This window comes from Hyperoodon ampullatus (genome assembly GCF_949752795.1).
Source record: "Hyperoodon ampullatus genome assembly, chromosome: 12".
In the NCBI taxonomy this organism is placed as follows: Eukaryota; Metazoa; Chordata; class Mammalia; order Artiodactyla; family Ziphiidae; genus Hyperoodon; species Hyperoodon ampullatus.
This window is the reverse complement of record NC_136925.1, coordinates 4,772,830-4,796,473: the sequence shown is the minus strand read 5'-3', so window position 1 is coordinate 4,796,473 and position 23,644 is coordinate 4,772,830. Positions and strand designations below refer to the sequence as shown.

At 37.0% G+C, this 23,644-nt stretch overlaps 1 protein-coding gene across 2 annotated transcripts in view; it reads left to right on the top strand.

Moving 5' to 3' along the window:
• IRAK1BP1 (interleukin 1 receptor associated kinase 1 binding protein 1) overlaps window positions 1-17,047 on the top strand; it is a gene marked incomplete at its 5' end in the record, with an annotated part of 39,590 nt that extends 22,543 nt beyond the window's left edge. For both annotated transcript variants that reach the window (XM_079716174.1, XM_079716173.1), the window contains 2 exons: window positions 16,361-16,491; window positions 16,599-17,047. In XM_079716174.1, the coding sequence (XP_079572300.1) occupies window positions 16,361-16,491; window positions 16,599-16,869 (402 nt within the window). In that variant the 3' untranslated portion in view covers window positions 16,870-17,047. The remainder of the gene's footprint in view (window positions 1-16,360; window positions 16,492-16,598) is intronic.
• Between the last annotated feature and the right edge of the window lie 6,597 nt (window positions 17,048-23,644).

Genomic DNA, 23,644 nt, shown 5'->3' with positions numbered 1-23,644 from the left:
CCGGGAAGATCCCTCATGCCGTGGAGCAGCTGGGCCCGTGAGCCATGGCTGCTGAGCCTGCGCGTCCAGAACCTGTGCTCCGCAACGGGAGAGGCCACAGCTGTGAGAGGCCCCCGTACCGCAAAAAAAAAACAAACCACTACCCAACTATATGTTATCTATGAGAAATCCATTTTAAATATAAAGACATATATAGATTAAAAGTAAATCCATGGAGAAAAATTAATCATGCTAACACTAATCAAAAGAAAGCAAGAGTCACTATTGTAATTTCAGACACAACAGACTTCATAACAAGGAGTTATCAGGGATACAGAAGGGCATTATGTAATGATACAGGGGCAATTTTCCCAGAGCCATAACAATCCTTGGGGACTTCCCTGGCAGTCCTGTGGTTAAGACCCTGCACTTCCAGTGCAGGGGGCATGGGTTCGATCCCTGGTTGGGGAACTAAGATCCCACATGCTGCATGGTGGCACAGCCAAAAAAAAAAAAACAAAAAAAACAAAAAAACTCCTTAACGTGCATTCCCCAACTACATGGGGCAAAAACTAATAGAACTGCTAGGAGAAACAGATGAGTCCACTATCATAGTTGGAGTCTCCAACTCCCTTTATCAAGAAGGGACAGATTCAGCAGGCATAAAATCAGTAAGGACCTAGTTGAACTTAACAGTACCATCAATTCACTGGATAGAATGGACATCTATAAATTACTTCCTCCAAAAACAGTATTCTTCTTCTCAAGCTCTCATGGAGCATTCACCAAGATAGAACACATTTGGAGTTTGGGTCTTTTGAGCACAAGCCACCCATTCTCATTGCTTGGCCCTGCAGTAAACCTTTACTTCCCCCACCCCCACTGCCAAAAAATACATTTTAGGCCAAAATTTATACCTTAACAAATTTAAAAGGATAGATCATATAATGTCCGCTCTCTGACCACAGTGGCATTAACCTAGAAATCAATAACAGAAACATAATTGGAAAATCCCAAAATACATGGAGATTAAACAACACACTTCTAAATAACATGGGTCAATGAAGAAATCTCAAGAGAAATTTTAAAATATTTAGAACTAAATGAAAATGAAAATGTGTGAGATACAGTGAAAACAGATTAGAGAGAAATTTTAACATTGAATGCATATAGTAAAAAGAAGAAAAATCTAAAATAAATAATCTAATGTTTCCACCTTAGGAAACTAGAAAAAGAAGAGCAAATTAAGTCCAAAGTAAGCAGAAGAAAAATAATAAGAATTAGAGCAGAAATCAGTGAAACTGAAAACAGGAAATCAATAGAGAAAATTAGTGAAACCAAAAGCTAGTTCTCTGAAAAGATCAATAAGATTGATAAGCTTCTGGCCAAACTAAAGGGGGAAAAAAAGAGAAAGAACAAATTACTAATATCAGAACTGAAGATGGAGACATCACTACAAATCCTATGGAAATGCATTACAAGATAAGAAAACTACAGACCAATCTCTCATGAATATAGAGGCAAAAATCTTCAACAAAATATTTCCTACATACCAGCAATAAACAAGTAGAATTTGAAATTAAAAACAATTTTCTATAGCACTCCAAAACATGAAATACTTGGGTGTATATCTAACAACATATATGTACAAGATTTATATGAGGAAAACTTTGACACTGATAAATTAGATCAAAGAAGAGCCAAATAAATGGAGAGATATTCCATGTTCATGGATAGAAAGACTCAGTATGGTCAGGATGTCAGTTCTTCTGAACTAGATCTATAGATTTGATGCAGTCCCAACCAAACTCCCAGTAAGTTATTTTGGTGATATTGAAAAAAAAATGATCCAAGTTTAAATGGAGATGCAAAAGAACCAGAATAGTCAATACAGTATTGAAGGAGAAGAACAAAGTTGGAGAAATGACATTCCCTGACTTCAAGGCTTACTAAAAGGCTTCAGAAATCAAGATAGTGTAGTAGTGTTTGAAGAATAGACAAATAGATCAATGGAACAGAATAGAGAGCCAAGAAATAGACTCCTGTATAATCAACTGATTTTTGAGAAAGGAGCAAAGGCAGTACAATGGGGCACAATCATCTTTTCAACAATTGGTGCTGGAACAACTAGACATCCACATACAAAATAAAAAGTATCTAGATACAGACCTTGCACCCTTCAAAACATTAACTCAGAATGTATCATAGACCTAAAGGTAAAACACAAAACTATAAACATATGAGAAAACCTAGATGGCCTTGAGTATCACACTGACTTTGTAGATACAACACCAAAGGCATTGATCCATGAAAGAAATAATTGGTAATTGGTAAGCTGGACTTCATTACGGTTAAAAACTTCTGCTCTGTGAAAGACAATGTCAGGAGAATAATAAGAAAATTCACAGACTCAGAGAAAATATTTGCAAAACACACGTATTTTAAAGGACTGCTATCCAAAATACACAAAGAACTCTTAACCTCAACAGTAAGAAAAAAAATTAAAAATAAACCAAAGACCTTAACAGATGCCTCACTAAAAAAGATATATAGATGGTAAGTAAGCATATGAAAAGATGATCCACATCATATGTTATTAGGCAGATGCAAATTAAAACAAATGAAATGTCACTGCACACTTATTAGAATGGCCAAAATCTGGAATGCTGACAACACCAAATGCTGACGAGGTTGTGGAACAAGAGAAGCTCTCACTCATTCCTGGTGGGAATGCAAAACGGTGCAGTCATTTTGGGAGACAAAGTTTCCTATAAAACTAAACATATTCCTACCACATGATGCAGCAATCATGCTCCTTAGTATGTACCCAAAGGAGGTGAAAATATATGCTCACATAGAAATGTGCACATGGATATTTATAGCAGCTTTATTCATAATCGCAAAATTTGGAAGCAACAAAGATGTCCTTCAGTAGGTGAATGGATACATAAACTGGTACATCCAGAAAATGGAATATTATTCAGCACTAAAAATAAATAAGCTCTCAAGGCATGAAAATAGGTATGAACCTTAAATGCCTATTACTAAGACAATCAGAAAAGGCTACAAACTGTATGATTCCAACTATATGACATTCTGGGAGAAGCAAAACTATGGAGACAGTAAAAGGATCAATGGTTGCCAGCAGTTAGGGGGAGGGTGGGATGAATAGGGGGTGCACAGAGGAATTTTAGGGCAGTGAGAGTATTCTGTATGAGACTATAATGATAGATGCATGTCAGCATACATTTGTACAAACCCACTGAATATAAAACACCAAGAATGAACTCTAATGTAAACTATGGACTTCTGGTCATCATGCTGTGTCAGTGTATTGGGTTGGCCAAAGGTGTTATGGAAAAACCTGAAAGAACTTTTTGGTCAACCCAGTAGGTACACATATTGTAACAAATGTACCACTCTGGTGGGGAATGTTGATTATGGTGAGGGGGGACTATGTGTGTGTGGGGTAGAAGGGTATATATGGAAAACCTCTGTTCCTTCCTGTCAGCTTTACTGTGTGCCTAAAACTTCTCTAAAAAAATAAAGTTTTAAAAAAACAGATCAATGTGTTATTTAAGGCCTGTGTTTCCTTATTCATTTTCAGTCTGGATGATCTGTCCATTGATGTAAATGGGATTTTAAAGTCCCCTACAATTATTGTGTTACCATTGATTTCTCCTTTTATGTCTGTTAGTATTTGCCTTATATATATATAGGTACTCCTATGTTGAGTGCATATATGTTTACAATTGTTATATCTTCTCTAACACATTAGTCCAAATGGACTTAATTGATATATACAGAGCATTCCAGCAGAAAGCAGCAAAATACACATTCTTTTCAAGTGCACATGGTTCCATGTGCACATTCTCCAGGATAAATCACATGCTAGGCCACAAAACAAGTCTCAGTAAATTTAAGAAAATTGAAATTGTATCAGGCATCTTTTCTGACCACAATGCTATATGACTAGAAATCAACTATTTAGAAAAACTGCAAAAAACACAAACGTGGAGGCTAAACAGTATGCTACTAAACAAGCAGTGGATCACCGAAGAAATCAAAGAGGAAGTCAAAATATACCTAGAGACAAATGAAAATGAAAACACGACAATCCAAAACTTATGGGACACAGCAAAAGCAGTTCTAAGAAGGAAGTTTACAGCAATACAAGCTTACCTCAGTAAACAAGAAAACTCTCAAGTAAACAACCTAACCTTACACCTAAAGCAAAAGAACTAACAAAACCCAAAGTTAGTAGAAGGAAAGAAATCATAAAGATGAGAGCAGGAATAAATGAAATAGAAATGAAGAAAACAATAGAAAAGATCAATGAAACTAAAAGCTGGTTCTTTGAAAAAATAAACAAAATTGGTAAACCTTTAGCCACACTCATCAAGAAAAGAAAGGAGAGGGCCCAAATAAATAAAATCAGAAATGAAAAAGAAGTTACAACTGACACCACAGAAATACAAAGGATCATAAGAGACTACTATGAACAACTATATGCCAATAAAATGGACAACCTAGAAGAAATGGACAAATTCTTAGAAAGGCACAATCTCCCAAGACTGAACCAGGAAGAAATAGAAAATATAAACAGGCCAATTACAGTAACGAGATTGAATCGGTAATTTAAAAACTCACAACAAACAAAAGTCTAGGACCAGGTGGCTTCACAGGTGAATTCTACCAAACATTTAGAGAAGAGTTAACACCTGTCCTCTGAAACTATTCCAAAAAATTGCAGAGAGTGAACACTTCGGAACTCATTCTGTGAGGCTAGCATCACTCTGATACCAAAACCAGACAAAGATACCACACACAAAAAAAGAAAATAACAGGCCAATATCACTAATTAACATAAATTCAAAAATCCCCAACAAAATATTAGCAAACCAAATCCAACAGTACATCAAAAAGATCATATACCATGATCAAGTGGAATTTATCCCAGGGATGCAAGGATTTTTCAATATCTGCAAATCAATCCATGTGACACACCACATTAACAAATTGGAGAATAAAAACCACATGACCTTCTCGATAGGTGCAGGAAAAGCTTTTGATAAAATTCAACATCCATTTATAATAAAAACCCTCCAGAAAGCAGGCATAGAGGAAACATACCTCAACATGATAAAGGCCATATATGACAAAGCCACCACTAACATCATTCTCAACAGTGAAAAGCTGAAAACATTTCCTCTAAGATCAGGAATAAGACAAGGATGTCCACTCTTGTCACTTTTATTCAACATAATTTTGGAAGCCCTAGCCACAGCAATCAGAGAAGATAAAGAAATAAAAGGAATCCATGTTGGAAAGGAGGAAGTAAAACTGTCACTGTTTGCAGATGACATGATACTATACATAGAAAATCCTAAAGATACCATCAGAAAACTACTAGAGTTCATCAATTAATTTAGTAAAGTTGCAGGATACAAAATTAATACACAGAAATCTGTTGCATTTCTGTACACTAACAATGACGTATCAGAAAGGGGAACTAAGGAAACAGTCCTATTTACCATCTCATTAAAAAGAATAAAATACCTAGGAATAAATCTACCTAAGGAGGCAAAACACCTATACTCTGAAAACCATATGACAGTTATGAAACAAATTGAAGACAACACAAACAGATGGAAAGATATACCATGTTCTTGAATTGGAAGAATCAATATTGTGAAAATGACTGTAGTACCCAAGGCAATCTACAGATTCATTGCAATCCCTATCAAAATACCAATGGCATTTTTCACAGAACTAGAACAAATAATTTTAAAATTTATATGGAAACACAGAAGATCCCCAATAGCCAAAACAATCTTGAGAATGAGGAACAGAGCTGGAGGAATCATGCTCCCTGACTTCAGACTATACTACAAAGCTACAGTAATCAAAATAGTATGGTTCTGGCACAAAAACAGACACATCAATGGAACAGGATAGAGAGCCCAGAAATAAACCCATGCACTTATAGTCAATTAATCTACAACAAAGGAGGCAAGAATATACAGTGGAAAAAAGACAGTCTCTTCAATAAGTGATGCTGGGAAAACTGGCAGCTACATATAAAAGAATGAAATTAGAACATTCTCTAACACCGTGTACAAAAATAAACTCAAAATTGATTAAACACCTAAATGTAGGACTGGATACCATAAAACTCCTAGAGGAAAACATAGGCAGAAAACTCTTTGACATAAATCACAGCAATATTTTTTGATCTGTCTCCTAAAGTAAAAATAAAGGTAAAAATAAACAAATGAGACCGAATTAAACTTAAAAGCTTTTGCACAGCAAAGGTAGCCATTGACAAAATGAAAAGACAACCTACTGAATGGGATAAAATATTTACAAATGATAAAAGATACATGCACCCCAGTGTTCATCCAGCATTATTTGTAACTGCCAAGATACGTAGGCAACCTAAGTGTCCATCAACAGATGAATGAATAAAGAAGCTATGGTATATGTGTGTGTGTGTGTGTACAATGGAATACTACTGAGCCATAAAAAAGAATGAAATTTTGCCATTTGCAGCAACATGGATGGACTTGGAGGGCATTATGCTAAGTGAAATAAGTCAGACAAAGAAAGACAAATACTGTATATCACTTATATGTGAAGTCTAAAATATATAAAAAGCTAGTGAATAAAACAAGAAGCAGACCCACAGATATAGAGAACAAACTAATGGTTACCAGTGTTGGGGGGCAGGGGCAATATAGGAGTGGGAGAGTGGGAGGTACAGACTCTTGGGTATAAGATAGGCTCAAGGACATAGAGTTAGTTACAACATGAGGAATAGAGCCAATATTTTGTAGTAACTGTACATGGAAAGTAACCTTTTAAATTGTCCAAAAAATAAAAAATTAAATTAAAAAAATTAAGTGCAACTATTAAAAAAAAAACAGATCAGTGGCTTTCAGGGGCTGGGATGTGGGGAGCACAGGGTAATTTGAGGAAGTTGATGGGACTGATCATAATGGTGGCTACATGAGTAAATGCATCTGTCAAAATTCATAGAACGTATACTAAAAGGAGTGTATTTTGCTCTCTGTAAGTTATGCCTTAATAAACCTGACTTTAAAAAAAAATCAAAGGGGTGCATAAAGATATACCATGCTAAAATAACCAAAAGAAAGTTGTAGTGGCTATGATAATATCAGACAGAGTAGATTTCAAAGCAAAGAGTATTACCCAGATAAAGATGATTTTATAATGATAAATGGGTCAATCGAGAATATAACAGTCTTAAACACTTATACATTTAATATTAAAGCTTCAAAATACTTAAGGCAAAAATGATAGAACTGAAATATTTGAAATTTAAATAACATACTTCTCAATAACCCATGAGTCAAAGGAGAAGTTAAAAGAGAAATTAAAAAGTGCATACATTTAAGGGAGAATTTATGCCATTTCTGTACAAACTTTTCCAGAAAATGAACAAGCTGGAATACTTTCCAACTCATTATTTGGAACCAGAAGATAACAAAACCGGGGGGTGGGGGGGAAGGGCGGGGGGACATTATAAGCAAAGAAAACTACAGACCAGTGTCCATCATAAACTTATGTGCAGAAATTATAAACAAAACTTCAGCAAATCAAATCCAGCGATATATAAAAAGGATAATATATAATGACCAAGTATGGTTCATCCCTGGAATGAAAGGTTGGTTCAACATTCAAAAACTGGTCAATCTAATTTATCATATTAACAAGAAAGAAACATATGACGATCTCAATAGATGAAGAAAAACATTTAACAAAGTCCAACATCCATTCCTAATAAAAATTCTCAGCAAACTAGAAATAGTAGGAAACTTCCTCAAAATGATGAAGGGAACCTATGAAAAATCTACAGTTAACCATCATATTTATTGATGAAACACTGATTGCTTTGTGCCTAAAATCAGGAACAAGACAAACGTATCCACTCTCACAACTTCTGTCCAACGTTGTACTGGAAGTTCTAACCAGTGCAGTGAGGCATGAAAAAGAAATAAAAGGCATCCATACTGGAAAGTAAGAAGTAAAATTGTCCTTATTCATGGACAGCATGACCATCAATGTAGAAAATCTAATGGAATCTACAAAAAAACTATTAGAACTAATAAACATCAAAAGTATAAAATACCTAGGGATAAATCTGATCTTTTAACTGTGTATGCTGAAAACTACAAAATATTGCTAAGAGAAATTAAAGAAGACCTAAATAAATGAAGAAACATACCTTGTTCCTGATTTGGAAGACTCAGTGTCATTAAGGTATCAGGTCTTCCTTAATCTATATTTAGAGTCATTGCAATCCCACTCAAAATCCCAGTCAGCTTTAAAAAAAAAAAAAACAAAACTTGAAATTGACAAACTGATTATAAAAGACATTATTCACTTAATATTGAAACCAGATAGAACATCAGTCTTCCCTGGATAACATTTATGATTAAAGGCAACTGTTCTTCAGTGTATAAGATGACTCAGGAGGTTACCTCATCCCTCTCTTTCTCTTTGCTGCTTCCACATATTTAAAGGCAGAGGACATAGTGAAATAGATGAACTTCTGCATCTAGATCTGAAAATAACTTTTGGAAGAAGAAACATACCTCAAATGACAGCAGTGAAGTATGAAGTAATTACCGCTAATCAGGAAGCTAACTAATGGCATAGATGACTAAAGAGTCATGAAACATTTATCAGGGTTAGAATTTAGCTGAATAATAAAGTTGAAGGGGAAACCCTCCAGTTCTCTTTCATAAAAAGTCTCTGATTTAAAATGAAGTTTTAGGAGCCGGAGGAAGATGGCGGAAGAGTAAGACGCGGAGATCACCTTCCTCCCCACAGATACATCAGAAATTCATCTACACGTGGAACAACTCCAACAGAACACCTACTGAACGCTGACAGAAGACCTCAGACCCCCCAAAAGGCAAGAAACTCCCCACATACCTGGGTAGGTCAAAAGAAAAAAAAGAATAAACAGAGACAATAGGATATGGACGGGACCTGCACCAGTGGGAGGGAGCCGTGAAGGAGGGAAGGTTTCTACACACTACAAGCCCCTTCGAGGGCGGAGACTGCAGGTGGCGGAGGGGGAAAGCTTCGGAGTAGCGGAGGAGAGCACAGCAACAGGGGTGTGGAGGGCAAAGCAGAGAGATTTTGGCACAGAGGATCGGTGCCCTCAGGCACACACCAGTCCGAGAGACTTGTCTGCTCGGCCGCCAGAGCGGGCGGGGCTGGGAGCTGAGGCTCGGGTATCGGCTTTCAGTCGGAGCGCAGGGAGAGGTCTGGGGCTGGCGGCAGGAAGAGACCCTGAAGGGGTTAGTGCTAGCCCGGAGGGAGTCCGGGGAAAGGGTCTGGAGCTACCGGAGAGGCAAGAGACTTTTTTCCCTTTTGTTGCCTGGTGCGCGAGGAGAGGGCATTCCCCTCCCTCCCCTCTGCCTGAGTGAGCCAGAGCCCCCGAATCAGCGGCTCCTTTAAACCCGTCCTGTCTGAGCGAAGAACGGACGCCCTCCGGCGACCTACGCGCAGAGGCGGGGCCAGGTCCAAGGCTGAGACCCGGGAGCTGTGAGAGCAGAGACAGGGAAATCTCTCTGTGCAGCCTCCGAGGCAGCGGATTAAAGCTCCACGGTCCATTTGATGTGCCCTGCGTCTGTGGAGTGCATGAATGGACAGCGAATCATCCCAAATTGAGGAAGTGGACCTTGAGGACAAGATTTAAGACTTTCCCCCCCTTTTTTTTCCTCTTTTTACAACGAATTATCTCAAATTAAGGAGGTGGACTTTGCAAGATTTCAGACTTTTCGCCCTTTTCCTCTTATTACAACGAATTATCCCAAATCGAGGAGGTGGACTTGGAGAGCAAGATTTTTGATTTTTCCCCCTGCTCTCTTTTTGTGAATGTGTATGTGTAACCTTCTGTGTAAGATTCTCTCTGTATAGCTTTGCTTCCACCATATGTTCCAGGGTTCTTTCGGTCCGTGTTTTTTTTCAATAATTACTTTTTAATTTTAATAACGCTACTATATTTCATACTTTATTCTATTTTACTTTACCTGCTCTTTCTTTTTTTCCTCCCTTCCCTTCCTCCCTCCCTCCCTCCGCTCCTCCTTTCCTTCTTTCTTTTTCTTTCCTCCATCCCTCCCTCCCTCCCACCCTTCTTCTTTCCACTTTCTTTTTCTTTCCTTCCTCCCTCCCTCCCTCCCTCCTGTCTTTCTTTTTCTTTCCTTCCTCCCTCCCTCCCTCTCTTCTTCCATTCACTCTTCCTTTTGCTTTCATTCCTCCCTCCCTCCCTCCTTTCTTTCCTTTCTTTCCATCCTTCCTCCCTCCCTCCTTTCTTTCTTTCTTCCTTCCTTCCTTCCTTACTTCCCTTCTTCCTTTCTTTCAATCTCTCTTTCTTTCTTCTACTAATTATTTCTTTCTACTTTTTCTCACTGTTATTCTGAGCCGGGTGGATGAAAGGCTCTTGGTGCTGCAGCCAGGAGTTAGTGCTGTGCCTCTGAAGTGGGAGAGCCAACTTCAGGACACGGGTCCACAAGAGACCTCCCAGCTCCACATAATATCAAGCAGCGAAAATCTCCCAGGGATCTCCATCTCAACACCAGCACCCAGCTTCAGTCAACGACCAGCAAGCTACAGTGCTGGTCACCCTATGCCAAGCAACTAGCAAGGCAGGAACACAACCCCACCCATTAGCAGAGAGGATACCTAAAAACATAATAAGGCCACAGGCACCCCAAAACACACCACCAGACGTGGACCTGTCCACCAGAAAGACAAGATCGAGCTTCAACCACCAGAACACAGGCATTAGTCCCCCCCACCAGGAAGCCTACACAACCTACTGAAACAACCTTAGCCACGGGGGACAGACACCAAAAACAACGGGAACTACGAATCTGCAGCCTGCAAAAAGGAGACCCCAAACACAGTAACATAAGCAAAATGAGAAAGCAGAAAAACACACAGCAGGTGAAGGAGCAAGATAAAAACCTACCAGACCTAACAAATGAAGAGGTAATAGGCAGTCTACCTGAAAAAGAATTCAGAATAATGATAGTAAAGCTGATCCAAGATTCTATTTCCCAGATCCAAAATCTTGGAAATAGAATAGACAATATGCAAGAAACAGTTAACAAGGACCTAGAAGAACTAAAGATGAATCAAGCATCGATTAAAAACACAATAAATGAAATGAAAAATACTCTAGATGGGATCAATAGCAGAATAACTGAGGCAGAAGAACGGATAAGTGAGGTGGAAGATAAAATAGTGGAAATAACTGATGCAGAGAAAAATAAAGAAAAAAGAATGAAAAGAACAGAGGACAGTCTCAGAGACCTCTGGGACAACATTAAACGCACCAACATTCGAATTATAGGGGTTCCAGAAGAAGAAGAGAAAAAGAAAGGGACTGAGAAAATATTTGAAGAGATTATAGTTGAAAACTTCCCTAATATGGGAAAGGAAATAGTTAATCAAGTCCAGGAGGCACAGAGAGTCCCATACAGAATAAATCCAAGAAGAAATACGCCAAGACACATATTAATCAAACTGTCAAAAATTAAACACAAAGAAATCATATTAAAAGCAGCAAGGGAAAAACAACAAATAACACACAAGGGAATCCCCATCAGGTTAACAGCTGATCTCTCAGCAGAAACTCTACAAGCCAGAAGGGAGTGGCAGGACATAATTAAAGTGATGAAGGAGAGAAACCTGCAACCAAGATTACTCTACCCAGCAAGGATCTCATTCAGATTTGATGGAGAAATTAAAACCTTTACAGACAAGCAAAAGCTGAGAGAGTTCAGCACCACCAAACCAGCTTTACAACAAATGCTAAAGGAACTTCTCTAGGCAAGAAACACAACAGAAGGACTATACCTACAATAACGAACCCAAAGCCATTAAGGAAATGGGAATAGGAACATACATATCAATAATTACCTTAAATGTAAATGGACTAAATGCTCCCACCAAAAGACACAGAGTGGCTGAATGGATACAAAAACAAGACCCATATATATGCTGTCTACAAGAGACCCACTTCAGACCTAGAGACACATACAGATTGAAAGTAAGGGGATGGAAAAAGATATTCCATGCAAATGGAAATCAAAAGAAAGCTGGAGTAGCAATTCTTATATCAGACAAAATAGACTTTAAAATAAAGACTATTAGAAGAGACAAAGAAGGACACTACATAACGATAAAGGGATCGATCCAAGAAGAAGATATAACAATTGTAAATATTTATGCACCCAACATAGGAGCACCTCAATACATAAGGCAAATACTAACAGCCATAAAAGGGGAAATCGACAGTAACACAATCATAGTAGGGGACTTTAACACCCCACTTTCACCAATGGACAGATCATCCAAAATGAAAATAAATAAGGAAACACAAGCTTTAAGTGATACATTAAACAAGATGGACTTAATTGATATTTATAGGACATTCCACCCAAAAACAACAGAATACACATTTTTCTCAAGTACTCATGGAACATTCTCCAGGATAGATCATATCTTGGGTCACAAATCAAACCTTGGTAAATTTAAGAAAATTGAAATTGTATCAAGTATCTTTTCCGACCACAATGCTATGAGACTAGACATCAATTACAGGAAAAGATCTGTAAAAAATACAAACACATGGAGGCTAAACAATACACTACTCAATAATGAAGTGATCACTGAAGAAATCAAAGAGGAAATTAAGAAATACTTAGAAACAAATGACAATGGAGACACGACGACCCAAAACCTATGGGACGCAGCAAAAGCAGTTCTAAGGGGGAAGTTTATAGCAATACAATCCCACCTTAAGAAACAGGAAACATTTCGAGTAAACAACCTGACCCTGCACCTAAAGCAATTAGAGAAAGAAGAACAAAAAACCCCCAAAGTTAGCAGAAGGAAAGAAATCATAAAGATCAGATCAGAAATAAATGAAAAAGAAATGAAGGAAACGATAGCAAAGATCAACCAAACTAAAAGCTGGTTCTTTGAGAAGATAAACAAAATTGACAAACCATTAGCCAGACTCATCAAGAAAAGAAGGGAGAAGACTCAAATCAGTAGAATTAGAAATGAAAAAGGAGAAGTAACAACTGACACTGCAGAAATACAAAAGATCATGAGAGATTACTATAAGCAACTCTATGCCAATAAAATGGACAACCTGGAAGAAATGGACAAATTCTTAGAAATGCACAACCTACCAAGACTGACTCAGGAAGAAATAGAAAATATGAATAGACCAATCACAAGCACTGAAATTGAAACTGTGATTAAAAATCTTCCATCAAACAAAAGCCCAGGACCAGATGGCTTCACAGGCGAATTCTATCAAACATTTAGAGAAGAGCTAACACCCATCCTTCTCAAACTCTTCCAAACAATATCAGAGGAAGGAACACTCCCAAACTCATTCTACGAGGCCACCATCACCTTGATACCAAAACCAGGCAAGGATGTCACAAAGAAAGAAAACTACAGGCCAATATCACTGATGAACATAGATGCAAAAATCCTCAACAAAATACTAGCAAACAGAATCCAACAGCACATTAAAAGGATCATACACCATGATCAAGTGGGGTTTATTCCAGGAATGCAAGGATTCTTCAATATACGCAAATCAATCAATGTGATACACCATATTAACAAGTTGAAGGAGAAAAACCATATGATCATCTCAATAGATGCAGAGAAAGCTTTCGACAAAATTCAACACCCATTTATGATAAAAACCCTGCAGAAAGTAGGCATAGAGGGAACTTTCCTCAACATAATAAAGGCCATATATGACAAACCCACAGCCAACATTGTCCTCAATGGTGAAAAACTGAAACCATTTCCACTAAGATCAGGAACAAGACAAGGCTGCCCACTCTCACCACTCTTGTTCAACATAGTTTTGGAAGTTTTAGCCACAGCAATCAGAGAAGAAAAGGAAATAAAAGGAATCCAAATTGGAAAAGAAGAAGTAAAGCTGTCACTGTTTGCAGATGACATGATACTATACATAGAGAATCCTAAAGATGCTACCGAAAAACTACTAGAGCTAATCAATGAATTTGGTAAAGTAGCAGGATACAAAATTAATGCACAGAAATCTCTGGCATTCCTGTACACTAATGATGAAAAATCTGAAAATGAAATCAAGAAAACACTCCCATTTACCATTGCAACAAAAAGAATAAAATATCTAGGAATAAACCTACCTAAGGAGACAAAAGACCTGTATGCAGAAAATTATAAGACACTGATGAAAGAAATTAAAGATGATACAAATAGATGGAGAGATATACCATGCTCCTGGATTGGAAGAATCAATATTGTGAAAATGACTCTACTACCCAAAGCAATCTACAGATTCAATGCAATCCCTATCAAACTACCACTGGCATTTTTCACAGAAGTAGAACAAAAAATTTCAAAATTTGTTTGGAAAAACAAAAGACCCCGAATAGCCAAAGCAATCTTGAGAACGAAAAACGGAGCTGGAGGAATCAGGCTGCCTGACTTCAGACTATACTACAAAGCTACAGTAATTAAGACAGTGTGGTACTGGCATAAAAACAGAAAGATAGATCAGTGGATCAGGATAGAAAGCCCAGAGATAAACCCACGCACATATGGCCAACTTATCTTTGATAAAGGAGGCAGGAATGTACAGTGGAGAAAGGACAGCCTCTTCAATAAGTGGTGCTGGGAAAACTGGACAGGGACATGTAAAAGTATGAGATTAGATCATTCCCTAACACCATACACAAAAATAAGCTCAAAATGGATTAAAGACCTAAATGTAAGGCCAGAAACTATCAAACTCTTAGAGGAAAACATAGGTAGAACACTCTATGACATAAATCACAGCAAGATCCTTTTGGACCCACCTCCTAGAGAAATGGAACTAAAAACAAAGATAAACAAATGGGACCTAATGAAACTTCAAAGCTTTTGCACAGCAAAGGAAACCATAAACAAGACCAAAAGACAACCCTCAGAATGGGAGAAAATATTTGCAAATGAAGCAACTGACAAAGGATTAATCTCCAAAATTTATAAACAGCTCATGCAGCTCAATAGCAAAAAAACAAACAACCCAATCCAAAAATGGGCAGAAGACTTAAATAGGCATTTCTCCAAAGAAGATATACAGACTGCCAACAAACACATGAAAGAATGCTCAACATCATTAATCATTAGAGAAATGCAAATCAAAACTACAATGAGATATCATCTCACACCAGTCAGAATGGCCATCATCAAGAAATCTAGAAACAATAAATGCTGGAGAGGGTGTGGAGAAAAGGGAACACTCTTGCACTGCTGGTGGGAATGTGAATTGGTACAGCCACTATGGAGAACAGTATGGAGGTTCCTTAAAAAACTAAAAATAGAACTACCATATGACCCAGCAATCCCACTACTAGGCATATACCCTGAGAAAACCATAATTCAAAAAAGAGACATGTACCAAAATGTTCATTGCAGCTCTATTCACAATAGCCCGGAGCTGGAAACAACCTAAGTGTCCATCATCGGATGAATGGATAAAGAAGATGTGGCACATATATACAATGGAATATTACTCAGCCATAAAAAGAAACGAAACTGAGCTATTTGTAATGAGGTGGATAGACCTAGAGTCTGTCATACAGAGTGAAGTAAGTCAGAAAGAGAAAGACAAATACCGTATGCTAACACATATATATGGAATTTAAAAAAAAAAAAAATGTCATGAAGAACCTAGGGGTAAAACGGGAATAAAGACACAGACCTACTTGAGAATGGACTTGAGGATATGGGGAAGGGGAAGGGTAAGCTGTGACAAAGGGAAAGAGAGGCATGGACATATATACACTACCAAACGTAAGGTAGATAGATAGGGGGAAGCAGCCGCAGAGCACAGGGAGATCAGCTCGGTGCTTTGTGACCGCCTGGAGGGGTGGGATGGGGAGGGTGGGAGGGAGGGAGATGCATGAGGGAGGGGATGTGGGAACAGATGTATATGTATGACTGATTCACTTTGTTATAAAGCAGAAACTAATAAAAAAAAAAAATCACCAAAAAAAATAAATAAATAAAAAATAAAAAATTAAAATAAATAAATAAATAAATAAAATGAAGTTTTAAATGTTCAAGTCAACATTAGATAAATTACAAAATTCATAAGCAAAAATAAATTTAATAACAAAACTTAGTTATAAGTACCAAGTAGGTCTTTCATATCTGTTACATACTATAAAATGACCTCATTGTAACCTGGCTTTACTTTTTTTAACTCACATTTAGAGAAAGATTTGAAATAATGCATCAGACATGAAAATAAATTCAATTGTCATTTCATTTACAGGTCTGCATTACATTTACTGAATTCGGAAAAATGCAAAATATTTGTAACTTTCTTGTTGAAAAGCTAGATAGCTCTGTTGTCATCAGCCAACCCCAGTTCTATCATACTCCAGGTTCTATTGAGAACCTTCGGTAAGTTAAGCACATCTTTAAATTAATTATCAACTAATTAAACAAAACTGTTCAGCGCTGCGGTTTGTTGAATGTTGTATTAATAATCTCTGCATTTAATTCCTAAGACGGCAAGCCTGTGTTGTTGCTGTAGAAAATGCATGGCGCAAAGCTCAAGAAGTCTGTAATCTTGTTGGCCAAACTCTAGGAAAACCTTTATTAATCAAAGAAGAAGAAATGAAAGAATGGGAAGGCCAAATAGATGATCACCAGTCATCCAGACTCTCAGGTTCGTTAACTGTACAACAAAAAATCAAAAGTGCAACAATACATGCTGCTTCCAAAGTATTTATAACTTTTGAAGTAAAGGGGAGAGAGAAGAAAAAAAACCATATCTGAAATTCTGACCAAAATATATTGTGTTTGTATCTTTTTGTCTATTTTTATACTTTTTATAATGTTTGCTTTTGTCCTGAATATATATATATTGTGTAGTATATAAAGTGTTTCTCTCTCAAGCCTGTCAATCCTTGAATATAGTTCCACAGAATACTTATGTTTACTTTCTGTTTTTGAAAACTTACTATGGGAAATACTCTTTGGAAATAAATGTGTTATATGTGCACACTTGCATAGTGACAGATCATATAAGTGTATGTGTAAATAATTTTATATTCCTACTACAGGACAAAATATTGACACAGTTATTAACATGATTCTTAACATTCATAGAAAGAATGATGAGCAATACATAACTTTTGATAAAAGGGTAATGAGACATACTAAGAAAATATTTTGATGACAGAAATAAAAGATAATATATGGACCAGACTCTCTTCACTAGGGCTCCTTTGATTATACAAGCACTCTCCAGTACAAATATATATAATGCAATCCATATATGTAATTTAAAATTTCCTAGTAGATACGTTTTTTAAAAAGTAAAAAACAAAGTGAAAGAGCGGCATGGACATATATACACTACCAAACGTAAGGTAGATAGCTAGTGGGAAGCAGCTGCATAGCACAGGGAGATCAGCTCGGTGCTTTGTGACTGCCTGGAGGGGTGGGATAGGGAGGGTGGGAGGGAGACGCAAAAGGGAGGGGATATGGGAACATATGTATATGTATAACTGATTAAATTTGTTATAAAGCAAAAAAAAAAAAAGTAAAAAACAGTTGAAGCTAATTTTAATATTTTATTTAACCCAGTATATCCAAAATATTATCATTTCAGCATGTAATTATTCTTAAAATAATTAATGGATATTTTATATTCTTTTTTATACTGTTTTCAAAATCCAATGTGTATTTTATATTACAGCACATCTCAATTCAGATGCTAAATTTTCATCAGAAATACTTGATCTGTATTTAAGTTTCTTAAAATATAGGCGGAAAAAATAGATTCACACACCCAGTTGTTCCAGACATTCTTGAAAGATCTAGTAACCAGATCACGTGTCAGTTTTTAAATTAAATTTTTTTTTTAAATTTAAAATTCTGTTCCTTAGTTGCACTAGCCACATTTCAAGGACTCGAAAGCCATAAGTAGGTAATGGCTACCGTGTTGGACAGTGCAGGGCCATACACTGAGAAAATACTGATCCTTAAGGCTATCTGAGCAAGTACATATCACTGCTATTGCATTATACACCATCTGCAGCTGTGTCTACATAAGCCAAGTCTGTTATGCAGCACAGGCTTTCCATTCCCTGCCATACAGCTAAGCCCTAGGGTTTTTCCTTTGACATAGCTTGACACTCATATACCAATGTTTCTTTCCTATAACGTATTCCAGTATGTAGTTTTCATCCCCACTCACTTTCTTAAGTGGCACTAAAATCGCTTAATCCATCTCTTCTGTAGTATCCTTGGTGGGAAGGGGTTTGGAAGCTAAGAAGAAAAATTTTAGAATCCAACACTGCTATTTTAAAATCCTGATTTTACTACTAGAATGTAAGCTCCTTTAGAATGGAGATCTTGTCTTTCTCATTCACAGCTGCATTCTCAGTCTTAGCGTAGTGACAGGGCCAACAGAGGCCTCAAATATCTGCTGAGCAAGGTACTGGTTATAGAAACTTGGCAAGGCACTTTAATTTCTTTAAGCTTCTGTTTCCTCACCAATGAAATGAGGCTAATAATACCTACCCTGCAGTGTTACTATAAGGATTAAAGTCGATAACTGTAAGACCACAAGAATAATGCCTAGCACATAGCAGTTACTTGGTAAATGGTAGCCACTACACCAGCTGCATTCTTTGATTATTGTCAACCCAAGTTGGCTTTTCCAAATCTATCATTAAGATGAATTTTTAAATAGTCATATTAAAAATAAACTTATCAGAAAACCAGTTTAAGGTATGTTGATGTTTTATTTCCAAAAGGAGTTAAATAAATTATATTTTAGCTTTTATTTATCCAGTTGGGTAGAAAAGTACAATTGAGTGTACATCAAGAAAAAAATTGTTCATACTCAATAAAATTTAATCATGGGGGCTGATTTTTCTTAGCCATGGCTTAGTTGTATCTTTGGTACCATCATATTTGGTAAAGAAGGTTTTCAACTTAGCAATAAATACCTAAAAACAAATTTTAAGTTAGCAAACACTTTTTAGAATTTACAGGCATTTTTAAAGATGTTGCCTCGGGCTTCCCTGGTGGTGCAGTGGTTGAGAGTCCGCCTGCCGATGCAGGGGACACGGGTTCGTGCCCCAGTCTGGGAGGATCCCACATGCCATGGAGCGGCTGGGCCCGTGAGCCATGGCCGCTGAGCCTGCGCATCCGGAGCCTGTGCTCCGCAACGGGAGAGGCCACAACAGTGAGAGGCCCACATACCACAAAAAAAAAAAAGATGTTGCCTCAAAAAAAATCCTATAAAATGGACAGTCCTACAATTCTGTAGAGCATCTAAGAGAAGTAATCCTTCAAAGAGTGGACTGGTTTATGTATGACATCCTGTGTACTTTAAGACTAAGGGTATCAAATTTAGTTGTCAGTTAATGGCAAGTTAATTTCTGACACATGGCAGATACTGGAGTATCACAATGAACTACTTAGGGGACCTGTGCCACAAAGCCTGCTAGAATAAACCGATTATCCAGAACTTAATCCTGACAGAATTTCTTTCTTCTGAACCCCTTTTTAAAGAAAATCTTTCAAGAAAGCAAAAAATTGTAATTGTTGTTTTCTCAAAGAAAATTTCTTTCTAATTAGGATATTTGAAACAGACCCACTGTGTTCCAAGCTCCTTTTTAGAAGGAAATACTATTAAAATAAGGTTTCTGAATATTACTGATAAAATTTAGGCTTCCATTCAGCTACATGCTAAAGATTACATTTTTTGTAGGAGTGATTTACCTTACTTATATCAGTATTCTTATTTGACAGTTAATTTGAGTTCAATGTAAATAAGACCTGGAAAAATATTTTTTAACTGAAGATTTTGTGCCTCATATTCCATAAATATTGTTATGACCTCCTTGGAAATGCAGGTTTAGGAGATGCAAATTCTGTCAGACTTGTTGATGAGAATTTGATAATGAGGAATTCTTCTCACTGGCCTAAAAACAATAAAAACATGAATTATGAGGTCAAAAGTGGGAGTTAACATATTATCTACATTACAAAATTATGTGGAAGACAAATGTATTATTATTCATTACAGAAAAAAACTATATAAATTGGTTTAATCAAAATAACAGACATTTATTATTTTATTCATATGATATTTGCAGCTACCTAGTTTCTCACAGCCATAAAATCTCCTGTGGCCTAAATCACTTTAACATGTTCAGTTATGTTCAAAGACTAGAATTAACAGTGGCTTACCCAAGTCAAACACTTCTCAGGGTGAGGTAATAGATACTTTTCAAGAGGAATTATTTGTACTATTTTATTAAAAAGAATAACATCCTTTTATAACCTGTTTAGCAGGGGGATATTCTGTTTCAGCCACTCTCTGGAGCTCTGGCTTCAGTGTCCCAACGAAAAGTACTCCCAAATAGCCGTGCCACTTATGGGTGGTCACCAGGCCCACCTCAGAATGAGCAAATGCTGGCTTTGGACTTCAGATGTAAGTTGGTACTGTTGTAACAGTGAAAAAACAAAACAGCTCATCAAAAACATATTATTTGCTACCCAGAGTTTGATTTATCAGGGTTTCATATGCTTGATACAATTAATAAGGCAAATAAGCGAACCAAAAACTAAAATCAGTTTCCACACTAAGAGATTAAAAGCCTAGGTGGCAGGAGAAAGTACTAATCTAAATGATCCTGAAACAAGGCAGTGATCCCTGAATTTTTAAACAATCCTCCAAATATCACGGTGCCATCTGGTGGCAGTGGCGGGGGGGGGCGTGTGTGTCCATTTGTTTAAATATAGAGATTCTGTCTTCCTCTGCTCCTACCCTTCTACAAACGATTTTGCACAAAAGACTCAAAAACAGGTAAATAGTTCCAATACTTCAAACAGAAAAATTTGCACTGATCACATTCATGACATCCTAATTTTTCATCAGTTTCTATACAAGACTATGAACTCCTCAAGGGTAGGGCTATGTCTTAAACATTTCTTTTCCTAGTACCTGGCTAATAAAAGGCTAAGAGGAGGAAAAGCTGGTTGTCAGTGATTCTGCTTTATTCCCAAATCAGAAGGATAGCATTTATAGCAGAGTACCTCAATGTTGGTACACATGGAAGTGGGGAAGGGAAATGCAGGGCACTGATTCCACAGTCAAGTACAAATATGATCTTCTATAACAGGCTTTGAAAATTAATGGTAATGGAAACAAATTCAATTTAAACATCTAGTTATTAAAAGTTTTAACTGAATTTATTAGTTGCAGTTTTATAGTGGTTGCAGTCAGAACTTCAAAAGCAACTTTCCCTGAGAGTGTGTTATGGGCTGTTTTTTTGTTTTCAGTTGTTGTTTTAGGGTTTTTTTGGCTCTAGTTCACTGTTTTTATTTACATAACCACCTTTCTCCCAGACAAGCAACATTAGCAAAACTTAAGGCAAAGATGCCTTGTTGGTGACCATCCTGTTCCGTTTTCTTCTGCGGAGGGTCTTCTCAGTGGCCAGTTACCACATGGGGTTCATGCTGCGTTTGCACATTTTCTACTGGATCAGCTCTAAGTGAGGACCTTTGCCCTACCCTCCTGTCACCACTGAGAGTGATTATACTTCTGCCACACATTGCTCACCAACAGGCCATGACAAACTCTCAGGGAAAGTTACTTTCTTTGAAATTCTGACTGCAACCGCTATAAAACTGCATCTAATAAATTCAGTTAACTTACAACTTCTAATAAACAGATGCTTAAATTGAATGTTTCCATTACCATTAATTTTACTTTCAAAAACCTATTTTAGAAGGTTATATTTGTACTTGATAGCAATAATGAATTTGTATCTCATAAAAAAACAGTTTTTATGCTTTTTCTTTTTACCAAATCAGCCATGTTTATTGTAGTGGGATAGCGAAGGTGGGAGGGAGGGAGACGCAGGAGGGAAGAGATATGGGAACATGTGTATATGTATAACTGATTCACTTTGTTATAAAGCAGAAACTAACACACCATTGTAAAGCAATTATACTCCAATAAAGATGTTAAAAAAAAAAGAGTGAGTATAATGATTCAGATAAATCAAGTCTAGCCCAAATACGTAAATATCATCAAAAGAAAATTTTTCTTAGTTTATGCTAAACTAATAATGAAAGGTCTAAAATTTTACATTCTATATTGGCGTAGGAGGTGAGGTATAATTAACTTAAAGTTGAATGTCAATCAAATACAATAGAAAATTATTTTAATATAGCAAATGTTTCATTAGCTCAATACCTGCAAGGAAAGCATAGATTTCTTCTTCATTGTACCTATTCCTAAAATGATAAAGATGCAGTGATACAGACTGATGTGTTCTGCAAAGAATCCATTATGAATATGCAGCTGAAACCTTTGAAAATTTTGCAAACCACAGAGGTCGGCATATATTTGAGGAATGACTATATTTGTTTCATTCTGTAGGAATGTTGAGAATTCATAGCATCCCCAAATGTTACTACTCTTAAACGTTACATTCATTTAAAGTATTCAGGGACTTCCTTGGTGGTCCAGTGGCTAACACTCCACACTCCCAATGCAGGGGGCCTGGGTTCTATCCCTGGTCAGGGAACTAGATCCCATATGCCACAACTAAGAGTTCTCATGCTGCAACTAAAGATTCTGCATGCTGCAACTAAAGATCCTGCATACCGCAACTAAAAGATCCCGCATGCCACAACTAAAAGATCACACATGCTGCAACTAAAGATCCTGCATGTCCAACTAAAATGATCATGCATGCTGCAACTAAAAGATCTCGCACGCTGCAATGAGGATCCCGCACGCGGCAACTAAGACCCAGTGCACCCAAATAAATAAACAAATAAAACGTATTTTAATAAATAAATAAAATATTCAGCTGTTCGTTTGAATAAGAAATAGAGAATTGATGATCTCACATTAAATCCAACACTTTAGACAAGTTTATCTAAATGATTAGACATTTCATTGTCCAATATTAACTAATCATTTTTCATATTATTTGGTGACAACTCTGGAAACATAACCCTGCAATAACCACACGACTGAATAACTATGAGAACACCTGCAGCTCTGAGACTTGGAGAGGTTCTAGCCCTCACTCCACCACCGCAGCCCTGATGGCAGGAAGAGCAGAAACCCCAGCAGTGTCTATAGAGCCACCCAACTCCTGCTTCTCCATGTGTTCAGAAAGGGAATATGGGAGTTGAGAGAATAGTGAACTTCTTGGAAGATAGCAGGCATGATAGGGGCTGTCACATCACTCCCAGAAGTATATGCGGAGGCAGTTCCTTCAGTGCTTAGTTTGCAGTTTGCAGCCTGCTACCTGCCAGAGCTTATTACGACTAGAAAGAAACATGTAAAGTCTGAATATGAAGAATTTTTTTAAATCATGATCAGGAATGTGTGTAGTTGTAATGCTATACTTGCAAGCAACATCATTTAAGAAGAAGGGACAAAAGCTAAAATTAAAATGCTTGACATTAATAAAACATATAAGAAATCAAAGTTTTGTTTAGGATTTTATCTTAAAAAAAAAAAGAATTCTGAATACTCTTCTCCCCTTCCTACCCTGTCTCGCAAACA